Raw genomic sequence first — 21,025 nt, forward strand, 5'->3', positions numbered from 1 at the left:
AAAGAAACTGATTTTTAATGTCAATTTTATCATGGAAACATCTGAAGGATAGTTAAAAACTGTGATTATATCTGTTTTAGTCTGAGAGTATAATTTGAACATGTAAAAATTTCCAAGGAGATCTTACTAGTTTTGTACTTTGATCTTTCTTCTGGCTTATAAGTTGGCTAGTTTTATTGGTCACTCAATTAATGAGGTCCCTGTTAAATACACATAAGGTACTAATGTGGTCATTTAGCCCCCTAGGGAAGTCAGAAGATTGGACTAATTGTCCACTTAAAGGTGTAGCGAATTCTAATACTAGTATTTAATCAGTTGTGACTAAACTATCTAAATTTAACTCATATTAAAGACTTGGACAAAAATGAGAAAAAGTATGCAAAAAATGTTTTCTGTCTTTTTATTCTCAGTAATTGGCACCATGGTAAAAAAAATGGAACTAAATGTTTCTGAATGAATGGAAAAGGCTTTATAGAGCTATTAAAGGATAAATTATTATTTGTAATATATTGTACAATATCTGGATCTAAAGTTGAATTTTTTTTCCCCATTTCCAGTGTTCCCCAATAAAAGAATATCACCACTAAGGCTTTTGGTAAAAACTTTAAAATAGTTTAACTTTTAAAAATAAGGTTTAGCTGAAAGCAGATCTCACAGTCTGTGTACTAGAGAGGGTAAAGCAGTATCTCAATCTCTTGCCAGCTTTTTTTTTTTTTTTTTTTTAAGAGAAAAGCTTTTTAGTTTTCTAGAAGGAGTTAGACAAAAATATCTCAAAACAATTTTAAATAATTAGGTGAACTTCACAGATTTTTCTTTTTTGTCAAGAAAAAAGAATTTATATTTTCAATTCTAGTACACGATGACCCTCCATTGTTTAAAAAAAAAAAAAGGGAAGAAAAGCATACACAAAGTAGCTGAGACATTCATTTCTTTGAGTCACTAATAATTTCTGAAAGATGGTAAATTCAAATCCTGTCCTTTTTCCTCAGGGAAAGAATTAAGCATTCTGTTGGCTCTCCTCTGAATTATTTTAATAAAAAATAGAATGTTTTATTACTATTTGTGAACATAGAAAGCAAATATTTGATCACATGGGAGGACTACTTTATCCATAATTTCACTTCAGGGATTCAAATGGGGAATCAAGAATTTTAAACTCGATTTCAACATATGGGGGGTTATTTTGGATTTCTTGATTTGTTATGCGGCTTTCAGGTATATTTGAAAATCCAAGAAATGCAGGTTTTAAAGAAATAACTAGCTGTGATTTCTGGCTCTGTCCAAAAGTTTGCTTTTACAGATTTCTTACTACTGTAGGTTTTCCTCATCTTAATTCTAAGCATATATGTGATCTAAAGTTATAAAATCTAAAGCACAATTTAAATGATTAAACGCTAAAGGTTCAAAGGGGGGAAGAGCTTAATAATGTCTTTGTAATGTGAATGGTAAAGACACCAATTATTGACTAGATGCAGCCGACTGAATGGACAGCCATGTTTAAAGTGAAGGTAACTATAAAGCCGGGAAGCGTCTCTGGTGAGTCAGAGAATTCGTAACTTGAGGAACTCCTAGTGGAAATGAAGTGGAAAGACAGTTTCTTTCATCAATGAGAAAACGTCTAGGAGAAGAGGTTTAACAAAACTCACCAGAGAAACTCACTGATAATGATTCACAAATTAAATCAGTTTACGTCATACATTATGCCCCTCTGTATTACGTTAACCAACAAGCATACCAATCAACATGGAAAATACCGCTTTAACTTGCCTCAATTTCGTAAACGCCCGCCCCCGCTCCCACTGCCGCTTTGTAAATTCTCTAGACCCGGAGCTTCTCGCTTCCTCACAGTCCATTCCCCAGCCTCACTCTTCCTGGCTCTTAGCTGGCGCTCAACAAATCTTAGGTGAACTGAACAGAGCTGACAAGGCAATCTCAAGTTGCTGTCCTGGGAGTGGTGAGGCAAGGCACAGGAGAAAGGACTTCTAGTTCTTCCCACTGCCAGTGGAGCCCCCAGCATCACTTTCGGCCCCTTCGTGCCTGGGACCGTGATTTGTGGGTGACCAAGTCCCTCGCAAGCCTGCAGTACTTCCGCTGGTGCAGTCATCTCCTTCCCCTCGCACTAAAACAATACCCTGGCCTCCTGCCAAACTCGTGAGCAGCGAGCAACTCTGGCTGTTTATGGCCCGGATTGGGTACTGCAAGAGGCTTGGGCCGCTGTAAGTGTTAGCAGAGGCCCGGAGGAAGAGAAGAGGCCCAAGCTTTAAAACACTCCCTTCCTCCGCCCCCTCCCTTTTGTCCCAGACACCAAAACAAACGAGCTGATACACGTGTCCCTATGACTCTTGTTTACTATCAAGACTGCGCTGTGCGAGCGCCTCTGGGATATGTAGTTCAGCTCTTCCCCGGCTAGCAGCCTCCCCCAGCCAAGGACCAAGGCTTGAGACTACGAACCCACAATCCATTTCGGGGACAAAGTTTGGCTCGGGTCCCCGGACTCTCGGCAGTAGTCCAATCCAAAGCACTTACTCTTGTGATTGACACGCCATCTTCTCCAGTAAACACAACACAAAAGTCAACACATGCCCGCCCCCCGAGACGGACCACGGTACTACCCAATGGGAAAGGGGAACAACCGAATGGCAGTTCTGCAGTCCAATAAGAGGGCGAAAGAGCTGGGCGGGTGCTCAACCCCTAGGGGGTTGAGGGGAGGGGGAAGACGAAGCTTGAAAGACTTGGTAATGGCGACGGGTTTGGTAAGTAGGAAAGTTTCGGTTGAGGAGTAAGAGCGGCGGCGGGAGCAGTAACCCGCGCGGGGGAGGCCGACGTCGGTCGGAGAGGGGGTACGAGAGCTGCTGGTGGTGTTGTCGTGGCCGGGGCGGCCCGCGCCTGGGCTGCCGGCACTTCGCGGCAGGTTTGTTGTCTTTTAGTTCGGGAAGAGGTGGGGGTGGGGAAGGGAGGGGCAGGAGCGCGGGGGATCGGGCAGCCGGAAGGGCTCGGGTCCTCGTTCCTCCTCCTCGGAGGGTCGCCCTTGGAGTGGGGGCAGTTAACCGTTCGATTGGTGTCCGCGGCGAGCCCACCGGACCAGCGTCTCCCGCGAGCTCACCTCACCTGGGCTTCGGGACTGCGGCGCTAGGGGGTCTCGGGCGGGAGCGGGGAGGAGGCAGCGGGAGGGCTACGTTCGGGGTCGGGTCGCGCGGTGGGTGGCCGGGCCGGGTGTGGAGATGGGGCGGGCCAGGGCGGGGGAAGGGGCCGACGCGGCGCCCGGGCTGCCCAGGAAAGTTTGACTTCAACTCCCCACTTGTGGGCGGAGGGTCGGAGCTTGGCCAGTGGTGGGGGGCCGGCCTGAGGTGGGGGACCCCAGTGAGGCGACGCCTCCTTCTGGACCGAAGGGGGCTCCTGCCGAGCCGGGGAGCTCGCGGAGCCGCTGGGCCCCGGGGCTCATTGTTACGCAGTTCGAATGAATGGGCTCCCAGGCGCCTGCGCGCTGGGGCAGAGCCGAGGGGAAAAACAAGCCCGGAGTCCGGGCTGCGGTCACATGATGGGGGGAAGGGAGGGGAACGCGATGAATGGCGAAAGAGGGTGGGGGATGGACTTGGCGTGAACCGAGAGGCGCTGCTCTGTGTGACCCAAAGAGGAGGCTTGGCAGGCGATTCCAGCCTCCGCCTTTCAACCTATGCTGCCGCCGCAGGCTGATTGAAACAAAACAAAACAAGCCAGGCGAAGTCAACAGCCAGGTTTTTGTAGCTTTAAATGCTGCGTGCTGTCTAGAGTATTTCACTCTCCGCTGTGCACTCTGCACTCCAGAGTTCATACTTAGGGAGTTACCAGCTGCTGTCGTTTTTAGAAGGAGCACTGACAGCGAGGTAATACTCAAGTTTTCTGTTTGTTCTGTTTCTGGCTCACGTTGCCAGTGATGCCAGGACGAGAGGAGGCTTAGAAAAGGAGTTATACATCCTGGGAAGCGATGGAGTCCTACTAACAGCTCGGATGGAGGCTTTAGATTTATCACTCTAAATAGCCATAACCACTCGTAATAGTGGTTTTGAAATTAAAGGTACTTTTTGAGAATTAAAATAATTTTAACATTTGCAAATACTTTTCTGGTCATTTAACAGTGATCTAAATCTGCAATGTATGTCTTGTAGTTTTTTTTTGTTGTTATTTTATCTTGCAAATGAATGGTAGAGTCGGTCTTCTGTTCCGTTTCCTTGGTTAAACTCAGTTATTGCTAGGTAGACAGTAGTTGACAAAGTTTCAAGGAAATTTGAATTACACTGAGAATTAAATCTACTCCTTAAAGTTTTTGGGTTATGTTATACTTTTGAGGAACCATTTAACCACTTTAAAACAAAATATTGTTTGTGCTAACTCGACGGATAAATTATAGAGTGAAGTTTTGATTTCACTTTCTAGTTTCATCTTAGTTTCGTAAACCCACTTAGGTTTTCTGTCTCGAAAACCTTTCCTCTTTCTTCTGAAACTCCTAACTACATACCCTAGTTAAAAGGGTACATTCTTCCAGGATTGCCTACCTACATGTCTCTGCTATCCTGTGTGTTTCACAGGGCATACCTGTCAGACTTCAAATATGATACTGTCACTGTAAGAGTTGTTTCTTTCACTATATATATGTGTATATATAAGAAATATATAATATATACATATATTATATATATATATATTTTTTTTTTTTTGAGAGGGAGTCTTTGTCGCCAGGCTGGAGTGCAGGGGTGCGATCTCAGCTCACTGCAACCTCTGCCTCCTGGGTTCAGGCGGTTCTCTTGCCTCAGCCTTGGGTCTACAGGTGCGCGCCACCACGCCCAACTAAATTTTTTGTATTTTTAATAGAGACGGGGTTTCACCACGTTGGGCAGGGTGGTCTCAGTCTCCTGACCTCGTGATCTGCCCGCCTCGGCCTCCCAAATTGCTCGGATTACAGGTGTGAGCCACCGCGCCCGGCCCATTATATTTTAACTTCCTTGGATTCTTTCCTCACTAATCGAAATGCCCAGTGAAGAAGGCATGCGGCATGATGGCATGGACTTACTAAACTGCTCTGCGCTGAAGGTTCTTCCTGGTGAATTGCAAGCTGGTGTTTTGTATATGTGTTTGAAATAAAAATACTGGTACTCCCCTCTCCACCCCCACGCATACATTATTCGTTAGAAGTTACTGTCCTGGCGCGGTGTCTCACGCCTTTCCCAGCGCTTTGAAAGGCTGAGACAAGAGAATCGCTTGAACCCGGGAGTCAGAGGTTACAGTGAGACAAGATCAGGCCATTGTACTCCAGCCTGGGCATCAGAACAAGACTTACTCTCAAAAAAAAAAAAAAAAAAAAAGTCAATGCCAGGAATTTTATGTCTGTTAAGTATGAAACTGAGTATTTACTTGGAATAGAAAAATGAATCACAATGAATTAAAAAAAGCTGGCCGGGCGCGGTGGCTCAAGCCTGTAATCCCAGCACTTCGGGAGGCCGAGACGGGCGGATCACGAGGTCAGGAGATCGAGACCATCCTGGCTAACACGGTGAAACGCCGTCTCTACTAAAACATACAAAAAACTATCTGGGCGAGGTGGCGGGCGCCTGTAGTCCCAGCTACCTGGGAGGCTGAGGCAGGAGAATGGCGTGAACCTGGGAGGCGGAGCTTGCAGTGAGCTGAGATCCGGCCACTGCACTCTAGCCTGGTTGACAAAGCGAGACTCCGTCTCAAAAAAAAAAAAAAAAAACTGTCAGATACCTGCTTACACAAAATTCAGGGAAAAATGGCATACTCTAATATTCTTATTAACTGCCTGATGTCAGTAACATTCACATTTTTCATATACTGATCAGCATTTACTTTGGTGCTTCATAATTTCTACTATCATTTTCTATAGAGAAACTAGAAAAATAATTTTCTCCGTAATGTGGTTCATTGAGTTTTTAAAAGTTATTAAACAGCTTAAAAAAGCCTTTTCCACAAGTTTTTATAGATAATGTAAAAATGTTTAGGAGTACAATCAAGTTTAGGAAAACAAGTTTCATAAGAACTTCTAGATGATGTCAAGTTTTATTATATGACTCATCTTAAATACTTATTTGAATTGACAGTACTCCTAAAACAGTTCGTGGATGACTGCTTGTGCTCTTAATGGGTTTTCTATTGTCTTGATCAATATAGCATTTCATGTTGAATGAGCATGAAATTACTAAGAATTTGTATAGATGTGGATTGGGCAGTGTCTGTGGGATGTAGTATCTTTTATACCTACAATTCTGATAGGTAGATAGGTACTAGTCCCATTTTTTTTGTTTTTACTTATTTTTAATAACTTTTTAGAGATGGGGTCTTGCTGTGTTGCCCAGGTTAGTCTTGAACTCCGGGCTCAAGTGATCTTCCTGTCTCAGCCTCCCAAAGCGCTGGCATTGCAGGCCTGAGCCATTGAGCCTGGCCATTAGTCTTATTTACGAATAAAAAAACGGGTCCAAAAAAGAAAACAGGCCTAGAGATTTAATTGTTGAGGGCCATGAAAGTGTTAAGTGACCAAAACTAATCCACTAAGGGTTTTTGTTGTTTTGTCTTTTTTCTTAGCTCAGTGGCAAACTAGAGTTGTAGACAAATATCTGTGAAATCTTTGGTTTGAAGTTTTGTTGAAAATACTTTAAAAGAATAGCATTAAGGCCTCTGAGATGCTTTTGGTATAGAAAGTTGCATTTAATATACTTTGTTATGGAGGGTTGTTTTAGCGTGTAATTATGTAATCCATTTAAAATACCTCAGTTTCAGAGATAGAAATTAATTGCAAATTACCTTTTCTTCACCCACTGTTTGAGAACAATTTGAGCATACAGTCTGGACTGGGTATGGAAATCCTTCAGGATTAGGGGAGAGCATATAGAAGATCCTGCTGTGAATTCCATAATGATGATGGAAAGGTAAGGATTCAGGGAATAATAGCCACTTGAAAGCAGGAAGTAACCCATGCTGGCCTATACCTTTTGTCTTTTTTTCCTTTCAGCTCTCTCCTTCAAAAAGAAAATGGTCCCATTTAGTCATCATAGTCCTGTTTTCTTCATCCATAATAACACTTTATTCACAGAGTTGTTGTGAGTTTAAAATAAAATTAGATGAAGTACATGGAAGTGCTGTGTAGGTAGGCATTTTGTAAAACCTAGTTTCCTTCTTCATTCATTGAGACTTAGCTTTTTCTAGTTCTCTCTTTCTCTCTTGTCTTAAGATTTTGTGGATATTTGCTTCTGGAAGTTTGCATACCAAAAGCACTGGGGCCTTCCAAGAAAGTAAAATTTGTAATACTGAACATGACATTTCAGAGTACAACTTCTGGAAAATTTTACTGAGAATCACTGATGTAGTGAAGGGATGACATGTGCAGAGTTAACTAAACTACAAGGCAAGCTGTGTTGAATCTGATACCAAAGCAGTATACAAAAGCATGAATGAACAATAGGGTTAGCTCTACCAGGAGATATTTGAAAGAGGAGCTTGTTTATCAAAATGAGTATGTAATTGGTATAATGTATGTAGGGGAGTAAAAAATGTAAGGACTTTTCTGGTATTCCTTTACTGTATTGGAGACCTTGCTTTCTTTCTCCAAAATAGTTGAGAATAGACAGAAGAGACAGAAAACTTCCATTTGTATATGGTTTTGAATTTTGTTTTCATGTATTGAATTCTCAGAATAGCCCTGTGAGGTAAGTAGAGGGACTGTAAGTCTGAGATTGAGTGACCTGTCCCCGGTTACACAGCTAGTAAGAATGAAACCGAAGTCTGTTGTCTTGAAATGTAGCGTCTGTGTGGTACTTTTACAGTAGCAGAACTTCAGTTTTCTCAGGACCAAACTTCTGACAGCCTTGAGCAATGAGAGGTGTGAACACGTAGAACTTATATTCAGTAAATATTTATTTGGTTCCATTGGTTATTTATAGGTAGCTCTGTTTTGAAATTAAAATAATGTTTTTTTCCAACTTCATTTAAGGAGTTTTGGGATGGTGGTTGATAACTAAGACAAAGTGCTGAAGAAATGATAGAAGTTGCAAAGAGACATTAGTGTACTATACTTGGTGAATGTTGGAAACTGCAGGACCTGCTGTAGGGAAGAAAAATGTTCTAGTTGGGAAGAATGAGGAAACCAAAGAGCTCTGCAGAGGGAGGGGGAAGACAAGACAGACTGCAGCTGTGCTTCTGCGGACCCCAAGAACGGCACTGTTCGTGCACAAAGGATAGCTCTGAAGAGAGAGAAATGTGTAGTGCAACTTCTGAATTTCATAATAAAGGTAAAAGTAGGAAATGTTTTAAGTTCAGATAGGGTTGACTACGTAGCTCACATCTGTATGTGAAGCATCGTACAGATATTCATAAGGATTTTTAGTTATCAAAATAGGTTAAATTATATTCTGTATACTTAAGATGGCAGAAATATTTCTACGGAAAGAGTTAAAATCTCCTATCTAAACTGTTAATATTAGCTGCTTAAAGAACTCACGTAGTGTGACTAGTTTCTTAAGAGTTACTAAATAAGGAATCTGCACTGATATTATCAATCACCTTTTTGGAGAAACATTGCAAAGGAAGCTGGAGACAGGTGGCTTACACCTGTCTAGAGACTGGGAATGTGAATGCTCGCTCTCTCTTTTTTTTTTTTTTTAATACCCTCCTTAAAATGTTATAGGTGTTCCTGCATACTCATACAGTATTTCAGTATGATTTTGTCCATAGACTCAAAGAGACTGTTTTAAAGTATAGTTCTGATCATGTCAGACCTCTGTTAAAAAAAAAATCCTCAGTGGTTCTTCATTATCTGATAATTGCTAATCATAACACTAGCCACTGTACATTGAAGGCTTTGTGTTAGGCACTATTCTGAGCATTTCACATTATCTCACTGAGTTTTTATAACAGCCTGTGAGGTAAGTACTTTTATTTCCATTTTATAAACAAGGCATGAAGATTTTAAGTAAATTATTTAGAGTACATAGCTAATAAGTGGCCAATCTGGTATATAAACTCAGGCACCCTGATTTCAGACCCCCTATTCTTGTCTGTAAATAGTTTTCCTAAACTACAATTGAAGACTCTGATCCTAGACTACCTTGCTGTATAGTAGTAGTAGTATAGCCTCAGTATTCATGATCACATGACACACAAGGCCATCCTACTGTGTGGTAAAACTAGATTGTACATTACTCTGATCTCACTAGGACTTTGCCAGCTATATGAGTTTACTCATGTGAGTTTCTCTCATTGGGAGGCCTCTCTCTCTCCTTTTTTTTTTTTTTTTTTTTTGAGATAGAGTCTTGCTCTGTCGCCCAGGCTGGAATGCAGTGGCACCATCTCTGCTCACTGCAAACTCCGCCTCCCGGGTTCACGCCATTCTCCTGCCTCAGCCTCCCGAGTAGCTGGGACTACAGGTGTCTACCACCGTGCCCGGTTAATTTTTTGTAGTTTTAGTAGAGACGGGGTTTCACTGTGTTAGCCAGGATGGTCTCGATCTCCTGACCTCATGATCCGCCCGCCTGGGCCTCCCAAAGTGCTGGGATTCTAGGCGTAAGCCACCATGCCTGGCTTTTTTTCTTTTTTGGAAACGGAGTCTCGCTCTGTCACCCACGCTCTAGTTCAGTGGCGCGATCTCGGCTCACTGCAACTTCTGCCTCCCGGTTCAAGCGATTCTCCTGCCTCAGCTTGCTAAGTAGGTGGGATTACAGGCACGTGCCACCATGCCTAGCTAATTCTTGTATTTTTAGTAGTGAGGGGATTTCACCATGTTGGTCAGGCTCGTTGGGAACTCCTGACCTCATGATCCACCCTCCTTGGCTTCCCAAAGTGCTGGGATTACAGAGAGTCCAGCCCCTTCTTTTCTTTTAACCCATTCATAGCCAAGTCCTGTTCTGTAGAACTGTGGTCATTTGCTTATATCTTTCCACTAAAGTGTAGATTGAGACTCATGATGAATTTTTGTTAGTGAGGTCCAACATTTCATCTAATACAATGCCCTGTGCGTAGTATTTATTAAATAAATGTTTTTTTTAATAAGTAGGAATTTAGCAACCATTTTTAGCCCAATGTGTCTCAATATTCTGCACCTGGAAACAAAAACCAGTGCACAAAGCCATACCCCAGGCCAGATAGATCAGATCCTCTGGGGATGGGGCCTGGGAAACATTTTTTTTAAGCGTATATATGATTCCGTGTGCCACAGGGTAGAGTTGAGAATCACTGATGAAACTAAATTTGCTCCATCCCCCCCCCCCCCCGGAGCAGGTGGAGGCTCAAAATCATGATTTCATACTTGAGAAATAGATTCGCGTTACACATTTTCTCTAGTTGCTAGTTATGTAAGTGAAATTGTTAAATCCCAGCATATTTGCTGTAACTATATGCTAAGACTGATTGTGATCAGTACATTGTACTAAACTGGAGAAGTCTTAATTTCTTCCAAATTTCATCTTTTAGGGGCCTAAAGTAATGGCATGATACATTATTTTTATTGAGATGTGCTGGATGACTTGTCATAATATCTCCCAGGGAGGAGACTGTTGAAACTGAGTAGCTATCTGGTTTCCACCTATTAACTATGTATTTTCAGTAACTGTTCTATTTAGGACATTACAAACCCAAAGTATGTTTAATATTGCCCTATGTCTCGGGATAAAAAAATTTCAAAATACATCATTTTACACTTTTTTTACTATTTCATTTCATCCTCACAACTACTCTCAGAGGAAAGTAGGGCAAGTATAATTAGCTCTATTTTACAGATGAAGAGAAACTCAGTCACTTAGGTCATATATTTGGTAAGTGATCAAGCTGGAATCACAACCCATTTCCTTACGTCTAACCCAGTGCCCTTTTTGCCACACCATAATACATTGTATAGTCAGTATTGAGCAAGGCTCTCAAGCAGTGCCCAGGATAAGGGTTATTTTTGAGGGGTATAGGCAGATAGCATCCAAAATAGAATATTAGACATATGGTAAGGCAATATGCATGCAATTGGGCTGTGTGTCAAGAACCCTGTATCTAGCCATCTAAAATAATCAGATGTAAGCAAATACTTTTAAAAGTAAGAATATAAATTCAGTGTTTAGAAGAGTGAAGAAACTCAGAATAGCATATTTAGCAGTAGAGGGTATAAGTGAATTTCGGTACATCCTTAAGATGTATATGTAACCATTTAAAGCTTTGAAAAAAATTAATGACATAGGAAAATGCTTATGAATTTACATTACGCAAAAAGGTATCAAACTATAATATGAACTATGAAGAAAAACATGATTGAGTGTACATGTACATGAAGAATAAATTGGATTGTAATACATCAAAATGTTAAAAGTAAGTCTGGTTGGTGGGGTTAGAAGTAATCACTATATTCCGTTTTTTCCAAAAATTTTTTTTTCCCATTTTTTTGCACAGCGATTGTATTTTCTAGTCAGGAATACATTTCAAAACCAAAAAGATCATGAAAAAGCCTTTGTAGAAAGAAATTTATCAGTGCCATCAGTGTTTATTGGTAATTAACATCATGGCTTAGAAAGCTTATAAATATTAAGTGATTAACATTTTTTCAGTGCGGTTTTGATCAGCGTGCACTGGGGTAGTACCCCAGTGACTTTCAGTGACTTTTAACAGCAATATATTTTATTGCTTTATTTTGAGGAAAAATATGCTGTTGCAAAAGTCAGCATTTTTTTGTGTATTTCATATTCACTCATTAGAACTTTATTACTCATTAGAACTTTAAGAGATGGAGTCTTGCTACATTGCCCAGGCTGGATTCTAACGCATAGGCTGAAGTGTAGTCCTCCCCCTTCAGTCTACCCCAAGTAGCTGGAACTATAGGCACGAGCTACTGCATCAGGCTGGAACTTTTTTAAAAAATGGAATTTAGACTAGAGCCTGATAAATCAGAAAATCTTACCATTGTTGCTTATGTTAAATAAAGAACTAATTTGATCATTGTCCAAAGGGTGGAATAAAAGGTATAACCACATTTTCCTTTCATAATAATATTTAGTTGTTGGATTTTGCTGAGAAATTATTTAAATATGTTAACCCATATTCTCTTCCTTCTGATAATTTTGTAGGCTTGCAGGTAGATTTACTAGTTGTTTAAATTTCCCGTGATTATTATTCATCTTTCTAGACATAGTATCTTATTCAGAATGACAGGTATCTTTTATCATGGCTAGGTCCCAAATTTTCATTAAGAAAACCTAAGAACAGTTTTATTTTTATGAGAATTGTAATATATGACCATTTTAGGAAACTCTTAAATGTTATTTAGAAAATGTATTTTTTTTGGTTGGGCGCGGTGGTTCATGCCTGTAATCCCAGCACTTTGGGAGGCCGAGGCGGGTGGATCAGCTGAGGTCAGGAGTTCGAGACCAGCCTAGCCAACATGGCAAAACCGTGTCTCAACTGAAAATACAAAAAAGTAGCTGGGCGTGGTGGCATGCACCTGTAATCCCAGCTACTCGGGAGGCTTAGGCAGGAGAATCACTTGAACCCAGGAGGCGGAGGTTGCAGTGAGCCGAGATCATGCCTCTGCCCTCCAGCCTGGGTCACAGAGCGAGACTCCTCCGTCTCAAAAAAAAGAAAAATGTATTTTTTTTTAAGTGTGCTGAAGTAGTTCACTTTGAGAATGAGGAAACAAAATAAACACAGTAAATACAGACATTAAAATGGAATATTCCTCCAGTCTTTTTAACTTTTATTGAGGAAAGTTTTTAAATTTCCTTTTGAATTTGAAGGTACAAGTGAAAAAAAGAGTCCTATTAGTCTCAGTTTTTGCATCTGAAAGGAAGGTTACTAGGTTAAAGAAATAAAAGTATATATAATGCCATTTTTCTTCAGCAGAAAATACTTTTTTTTAATAATTCAAGATATTAATCTTTTGGGATTGAGATGTAATTTAGTGCTGAGTATTCAGTTGTAGGCCAAGATATTAAGGAGTCATCAGAGTCTAAAGGATTTGAGGGAGCTATGAATGGCAGTGTATAATTAAGTTAAAATGTAACATTGTGGCGGGGCATGATGGCTCACGCAGGTAATCCCAGAACTTTGGGAGGCCCAGGTGGGTGGATATCTTGAGGTCAGGAGTTTGAGACCAGCCTGGCCAACATGACGAAACCCCATCTCTTCTAAAAATACAAAAATTAGCTGGGCATGGTGGCGCATGCCTGTAATTGTCCTACTTCGGTGGCTGAGGCTGGAGAATTGCTTGAACCCGGGAGGTGGAGTTTGTAGTGAGCTGAGATCATGCCACTGCACTGCAGTCTGGGCGACAGTGTGTGACTATGTCTCAAAAAACCAACAATAACAACAAAAAAAACCAACATTGTCGTGTCTCTGATTTATTTTAGGTTTGTGTAATGCCCAAATTGCGTGGCTTGACATTATTTCTCATGTTTTTATTTTAAGTCAGAGCACCATAACATGGTGTGGGAAGTGAAGACAAATCAGATGCCTAATGCAGTACAGAAACTCCTGTTGGTGATGGACAAGAGAGCCTCAGGAATGAATGACTCATTGGAGTTGCTGCAGTGTAATGAGAATTTGCCATCTTCACCTGGATATAACTCTTGTGATGAGCACATGGAGCTTGGTAAGCAAAATTAAAAGTTACATAGGAGTCTCACTAAGATTCAGATAACTTTTCATACTTAGCCCGCTTCTCCACCAACCTTGACTGGCTAGAAAAGGATATGAAGTATTTGTATATTAGAAATTTTCAACATTATGTTATTGCTTTTAAAATAGTACTTAAAATCAACATGAGTTGGGCTATTTGTGGTTATTGTAGAGACTCATTTACAGATTATTAAATTAAACTACTTTGTGTATAAAGACTGGACCCCACTTGTGCCTTTTCGAAAGATGCTACTTTTGAAACATACTCGAGAGAGCTCAGTAAAATATGCTGAGCCACTCTTCGTGGCAGATTTGCTGGTATGATGTGGAAATTGCAGTGGACCCTTGAAACTTGAGGATCTGACATTTATGGTTGTCACTATTGCTGAACTACTCCTTGAGATATGTGACCTGTAGAAATGTGTAAGTTTGTTGAGGTATGTTTTTGAATTGTATTGCTTCGAGGCTGGTGTTCAGGAGTACAGAGCTAATGAGTGACCTTGGCTTGCTGCCCAGCTTTTTAGCTTGGCGTTGCCCCTATTTAATATATGGGGGTTTCCCTTCATGTTTATAAAAACGCTGGGGAGAAGATACAGCTGTCTTATTTTTACAAATGATGAAATGGAGGAGATTATGTACTGTGGTAATGTTTGGAAATTTGGAGATCTTAAGCTCTTGGGACACATAACCTGCTTGAATGCCAAGGATTTTCTGGGCCCTAGTATGAGTACTGGTTACTTTTGAGCAAGGAGTGCCATTTTAATCAGGTAGTTGATCTTCCTCCATCATGTTTTTGGTTTAAGGAGGAACTCAGAAACTTAGGGCCCAGGGGAGTAAAATAACATGCCCCTTCCACCTATGACTTCGTTTAAAAAGTAGTTAATTTCCTGAACTTCAGAACAAATGAACCCTTTGCAGTAAATGAACGTTGGTCAAAGGCAATGAGGGAAAGGAAATAGCTATACCAGCATGAAAATTGTAGGGTAGAATTATTTTAAATTGGTGTGATGTTCTAGAACTCCTTGGCTCCTTCATGACTCCATGAAAGAAGTCAGTTTTTACCAATGGATATCCTGAGTCAGTACTTCTAATTAAAACATTTCAGTTTGGCTTGGCATGATGGTTCACGCTAGTAATCCCAGTACTTTGGGAGGACAAGGATCATTTTGAGACCAGGAGTTCAAGACCAGCCAGGTCAACGTAGCGAGATCTCATCTCTACAAATATTTTTTTTTTTAATTAGCTGGGCATGGTGGGCACATGCCTGTAGTCCTAGCTACTTGAGAGGCAGAGGCGTGAGGATCACTTGAGCCCAGGGATCCAAGGCTTCAGGGAGCTATAATTGTACCACTGCACTCCAGCCTGGGCAACAGAGTGAGACCCTGTCTCAAAAAAAACAATTTTCTTTTTTTTTTAAAGATTAGGACATTTCAGTTTTAGTAGACTGTTCTGGAATATTTGCCTGAATAGAATTATACATACTTTTATAGTGACATTGAGGAGACTAGAAGTTTTCTTGACTTGTATATTTAAGGGACCCAGTAGGTTTGTGGAGTTTGTAGTATGTGTTTCATGGAGAGTTGTTTTTTTTTAAGCCTTAAAGATGCTTTTTCTTTCCTACTGCATACACACATACATACAAATATATATATATATATATATATATTTTTTTTTTTAAAGAATATATATATATATATTTTTAAAAGAATATATATATAATTTTTTTTAAAGAATTCAGTATTTTGGAATTCAGTGTTCCTTATAGTGCTTGGTGTGTACATGAATGGTACTTGGGTAATATTTCTAGTCGTCTTATGGGGAACTGAAAGGGTATTGTGAACTACCTTTTAAGAATGCACTTATAGGAAAAAATAACCAGTAAATATTAGCAAGATCAGAATTTATTAGTGAAAAGAAATACTTTAACACAGAGTTGTGTAAGTAGTAGCATAAATATTTATGTGATCTATATTATTATGGAAATTATTGTTTTCATTATAGTCTGTGTAACAGGTTATTAAAGTATGTGATTAGTAAGTACATAATGCACACATAAAATGTGCTTTTCTTGATTAACTTGTTAATGTAAAAATGTCTCAATGGCATATGGGTCACTCCTAGGTGAGGTACAAAAACCTAGGGGGAATAAAAAGCAGAAAACACAAACCAGATCATGTTTTTCCAGTCTGTGAACAGAATGTTAAATTTATGCTTTTCCTCTCTCAAAATTAATTAGCTAAAATTGACTTCTCTTTTAACTGCAGTTATAATATTGTTCCTTGTATTAGTAATTTCCTTTTTATGATTTTGAGTGTGCTTATATTTGCAGATGACCTTCCTGAACTTCAGGCAGTTCAAAGTGATCCTACCCAATCTGGCATGTACCAGTTGAGTTCAGATGTTTCACATCAAGAATACACAAGACCATCTTGGAACCAAAATACCTCAGACATACCAGAAACTACTTACCGTGAAAATGAGGTGGACTGGCTAACAGAATTGGCAAATATCGCGACCAGTCCACAAAGTCCACTGATGCAGTGCTCATTTTACAATAGGTAGGAGCATTGATTATATTTTTATTTAAAAATTCTATCATTACAAAAAGGTTTTGTTTAAAATTTTTTCTAGTTTAAAAGTAATAATGCTTTAAATTATTAGAATTTAAGTCATTAGAATTAAGCTCCTTATCTAATGATCAAAGACTTATTTCACTTACTACCATGATTTCATATTTTGAGAATTAAAGGTGATAATGAGAACCATAGAGTAAAAAATATTTGTAAATGTTTAAAATAAATTAGACCATGAAATAATTTTACTACATATAGAAATGAAAATTATATTTGTCTAAAGAAGCAGAGTTGTAATCAAGATTATATTTTAAACTTTTATCAAACTTGAGTTGGGTTCCATTTGGTCTAGGTTTATTTCTTCCGTAGTTTATGTGGCCTTATGTTATTTGCCTGTTTGCTAATTCTAAAATTTGCTAATATTGAAATCTTAAACTTACAAAAGTGGATTAAAAGTGGGTAACACTGTTTCATATATCCAGACAGAGTTTAAGAAAATGAGTGTGCTATGAAATTATGGAAGCTTCCAGCTAATATGCCTAGGGAGACCTAAGTGGAAAATACTTTATTGTTTATCCCTAAAAAGAAATGGATAAATATGACAGTTTATAAGGGAGAGAAATGCCCATATTTGCACACGTGTGAGTAGGAAATGATAGACCAGAGTTTTATACTAGGTAATGTAGGAATAACTGTAAACTTTGTTAGTGCTCCTGAGTGTAATGCATTGCCAAAGAATAAACTTATTAGGTATGAAATCTCACTTTTCTTGTAATCTATTAAGTTGTGCTGCTTTTCTTGTATTTAGCAGGATATTGATCTTGACTAGAGCAAATTGAATTTAGTTAACTTCAGTTTAATTCCATGTTTGTTTCCATAGGAAAGAAAACTTCCTTTCAGAGTTCCTATTTCCTTTATAGTCCTAGTTTTCGTTGTAATCTTAATAGTCAAAAAGCTAAAAATTATTATTTTTTAAAAAAACCCGATTTAACTATCGGATTTGTTTTCTTTCTCTAGAGATAATACTTTTTTTCAGTTTTTACAGCAGAGTCATAGGATTAATAATACAGTTTATGGAAAGTGTGTAAACCCTTCAGAAGAAAATCAGTGTAAATAAAAACATAAGACATAAAGAAAGGAGTATCTCCCTGAGGATGTATTATTCTGTCCAGCATTTTGAGTAATGCTCTGCTCTCTGGCCTGCCTCCTAACACTGTCTGCTCATGCAGCTTCTTGTTGGGTGTTAAACTATGTTACTGAGCTTTGATATCTGAAGTCTTAACTGTATAGTTAAGGAGTTGAGGACAGGTAAAAATTTATATTACCCCTGCATAGATAGAGAAATGAAGAAATCAATGCTGTGAGTGTTGAGACATGTTTAGCATGTTAATTTTCACAGAGTATTCAGGCCATATGCATTTTAGAATATCACATTGTTCTTCATTTTGATTTATTTTTACTTTTTGTCACTTCCGTTTTAAGTGGTTAAACAGAAGAACTGATAAAACTCACTTTTTAAAATTAGGGAGTCAGGGATGAACAAAAGGAATATTTAGCAGTTTGGCCATTCTCTGATACTTCATTTATATCTAAATGTGTAATAACAGGATGGCCAGTTTTTGGGCAAAAGATGAAACATTTAGCATATAATTTGAAATCAAAACTTGGAGAGTATGCTAAAATGCATGGATATCTGAGGGCCTTTTGATTTAAGGAGTGATATGAACATGAAAGCAAAGTATAGATCCTTATGTAAAAGTAATTTCTGGAAAGGTAAAATGCAAAATGTTAATGAGGATAAAGTAGAAATTGAAGGGCTAATACAATTTCTCAGGAAATAAGGGAAAAATTGGAAAGATGTCCTTTCTCTCTCTTTTTTTTTTTTGTTTTTGAGACAGAGTCTTGCTCTGTTGCGCAGGCGGGAGTGCAGTGGCGCAATCTCGGCCCACTGCAAGCTCCACCTCCCAGGTTCACGCCATTCTCCTGCCTCAGGCTCCTGAGTAGCTGGGACTGCAGGCGCCCACGACCACGCCTGGCTAGTTTTTTGTATTTTTAGTAGAGATGGGGTTTCACCGTGTTAGCCAGGATGGTCTTGATCTCCTGACCTCGTGATCTGCCCGCCTCGGCCTCCCAAAGTGCTGGGTGGGATTACAGGAGTGAGCCACCACACCTGGCCCTTCCTCTCCTTTTTAAAAGAGTATTAGTATAGATATGCATAAACTTTTTCTATTAAGCACCACATCTCTATTTGGCATCTCAACAATTATCCTGATTTGGGACCTTACCTTCAGATGGTTTTCCCTCCTCCACCTGACTGTCTTCCTCTCTGCTTCCTTTCCAGACTGCTGAGTCCGTACATGTCATTAATCATCCTTTATAAGCTTGTTTCTTTCTGTTACCCCACCCATGAATATCTGGTTTGTTTGTGAGGGAAGGATCTGGGTATGCTCCTGGGAGCTCCATATACTCTAAAGGGAGCATTGTCTGGTAAAAGAGACTTTTGAGGGGAAGAGAAGAGGGGAAGGGATAAAGTTTTTTTTTTAAGGTGATCCTTGGGGAGAAAAAAAAACTAGACCTTATATGTAGTTGCTTTTCAGCAAGTTTGTATTAGAAAACAAGAAATAGTGTCCAGTTACGAGGAGGGTGGATAGGCTGCTCTCTGCTATAAAAAGTTTAAGCATTTTTGCTTAAGGTAGTTGTTATATCTGTCCAGTGATATGTGGTTGGTAGATGAAGAGTTCAGAGTTGGTTACATTAAGCTTAAATGCTGTCTTCATACTGGGAGTTACTGAGTACATCAAAGTAGAAGAAAGAAATGGATAGGACGCCCTGCATAAGTGGATATTAACATTCACGAATGAAATACACACGTATATGTATTGATAGAAAAATGAATGGGATAAATGAAACCGTAGTCGTAATTTAAAATATATTGTCAAATCTGAAAAAATGGTATCTAAAATGTGAGGATAATTTGGATAAGGAGTTAAGGAATATGATTATAAAATGAAATCTTGCTGTCTTTATTCATGTTTACCATAGATGTGTTCAATGTAATAACATTGGCATTTTAAATACGAAGTTATTTCATCAACAGGAAAGATCTACTTTAAGGACCTATGCTTACGGTTAAAACTGTTGCTTTATTTTAGATCATCTCCTGTACACATCATAGCCACTAGCAAAAGTTTACATTCCTATGCACGCCCTCCACCAGTGTCCTCTTCTTCGAAGAGTGAGCCAGCCTTCCCTCATCACCATTGGAAGGAGGAAACACCAGTAAGACATGAAAGGGTAAGTTTATTTATGAGGTTAAACTTTTACAAAGTTTGCACAACAGTTGAAATACATTAACTTTCCCCATAGGAAATAGTCTCACTGTTCTGTTAGTGATCTGGATTTGATTTTATATACAGCTCTACTATGTGTTAGGAAAGTTTATTATTAATGGGAATGTGCATATAACTTAAGCTTCCAAAAACTTTGTTTTGTGTGTGTGTGTGTGTCTTTTTTTTTTTTTTTTTTTTAGCAAATTCTCCCATAGCCTGACAATCTTCAGTTTTTGAAGGCGTTATATTTTCCCTAAGTTTAGAATTATTAAGTTACCCGCCTACAAGCATGGGCCTAAAGACGTGAGATGAAAACAGATATTAAAAGGTATATTTTAAAAACAAATAAAAAAGTTGATAATATTTTTCTCCATAGGCAAATAGTGAGTCAGAATCTGGCATTTTCTGCATGTCCTCCCTGTCAGATGATGATGATTTGGGATGGTGCAATTCCTGGCCTTCAACTGTCTGGCACTGTTTTTTGAAAGGTAAAAAAAAAACCTTGAATTTTCTACAGCTTACTTGTCTAGTACAGTCACATGTCTAATACTTGTTTTCTACCTAAACCTTAGGCACACGACTGTGCTTTCATAAGGGAAGCAATAAGGAATGGCAAGATGTTGAAGATTTTGCTAGAGCTGAAGGCTGTGATAATGAAGAAGATCTTCAAATGGGCATTCACAAGGTTAATTTAAAAGTCTTAAAAAATTTTTCAAAATCTTTCAAAATGAAACAAGATATGTTGTTAATCTACAGAAATATCCTCCATTCACTTTCATATTTAAATGACATCTTACATTTTAGGTAGAGAACTTTTATGACCACTCATTGCTTAGTCTGATGGGGAGGAGCATTGATTTTAGGTTTGCCTTTCTATCATGCTTTCTTGGATGGGAAATAGTATATTTCTTGGTGCTTCTTTGTGTTTTATACACTTTACATTGGGGAAAACTGATATTACAAATATGTAACGAGGCCGGGCGCGGTGGCTCACGCCTGTAATCCCAGCACTTTGGGAGGCCGAGATGGGCAGATCACGAGGTCAGGAAATGGAGACCATCCTGGCTAACACGGTGAAACCCTGTCTCTACTAAAAATACAAAAATATTAGCCGGGTGAGGTGGTGGGCGCCTGTAGTCCCAGCTATTCAGGAGGCTGAGGCAGGAGAATGGCGTGAACCCGGGAGGTGGAGCTTGCAGTGAGCCGAGATTGCGCCGCTGCACTCCAGCCTGGGCGACAGAGCGGGACTCTGTCTCAAAAAAAAAAAAAAAAAAGAAGTATGTAATGAATAAATTAACGAACCAAAGCCTTGCCTTAGGTAATCTACAAAGTGATTAATTCCCCTATAGATTATTGACAGTCAATTATTGTAAGGTACTTTATATAAGCTGTTTTATATTAAGTTACTAAAACTAGCATTTTCTAAGTTGATGAGCAAAAGCAGTAGCGAGCAATATTAGGATAAAGTTGACACCTTTCACTTTGAAATTTTTA

The 21,025-nt window shown here is 39.2% G+C and overlaps 1 protein-coding gene across 7 annotated transcripts in view; it reads left to right on the plus strand.

The window, feature by feature from the left end:
- Positions 1-2,718: 2,718 nt before the first annotated feature.
- Positions 2,719-21,025, plus strand: part of HBP1 (HMG-box transcription factor 1) — a 35,178-nt gene continuing 16,871 nt past the window's right edge. For 2 of the 7 annotated variants that reach the window (XM_005550490.5, XM_074035781.1), the window contains exons 1-6: positions 2,719-2,753; positions 13,420-13,603; positions 15,959-16,187; positions 19,355-19,496; positions 19,908-20,019; positions 20,104-20,216. In XM_005550490.5, coding sequence (XP_005550547.2) covers positions 2,739-2,753; positions 13,420-13,603; positions 15,959-16,187; positions 19,355-19,496; positions 19,908-20,019; positions 20,104-20,216 — 795 coding nt within the window. In that variant the 5' untranslated portion in view covers positions 2,719-2,738. Of the gene's footprint in view, positions 2,912-6,809; positions 6,918-7,978; positions 8,277-13,419; positions 13,604-15,958; positions 16,188-19,354; positions 19,497-19,907; positions 20,020-20,103; positions 20,217-21,025 lie in introns of those variants that run through there. The other 5 variants (XM_005550497.5, XM_074035782.1, XM_015447910.4 and 2 more) reach the window with 4 other exon arrangements.

The sequence above is a fragment of the Macaca fascicularis genome, chromosome 3, assembly GCF_037993035.2.
Source record: "Macaca fascicularis isolate 582-1 chromosome 3, T2T-MFA8v1.1".
NCBI classification, from domain to species: domain Eukaryota; kingdom Metazoa; phylum Chordata; class Mammalia; order Primates; family Cercopithecidae; genus Macaca; species Macaca fascicularis.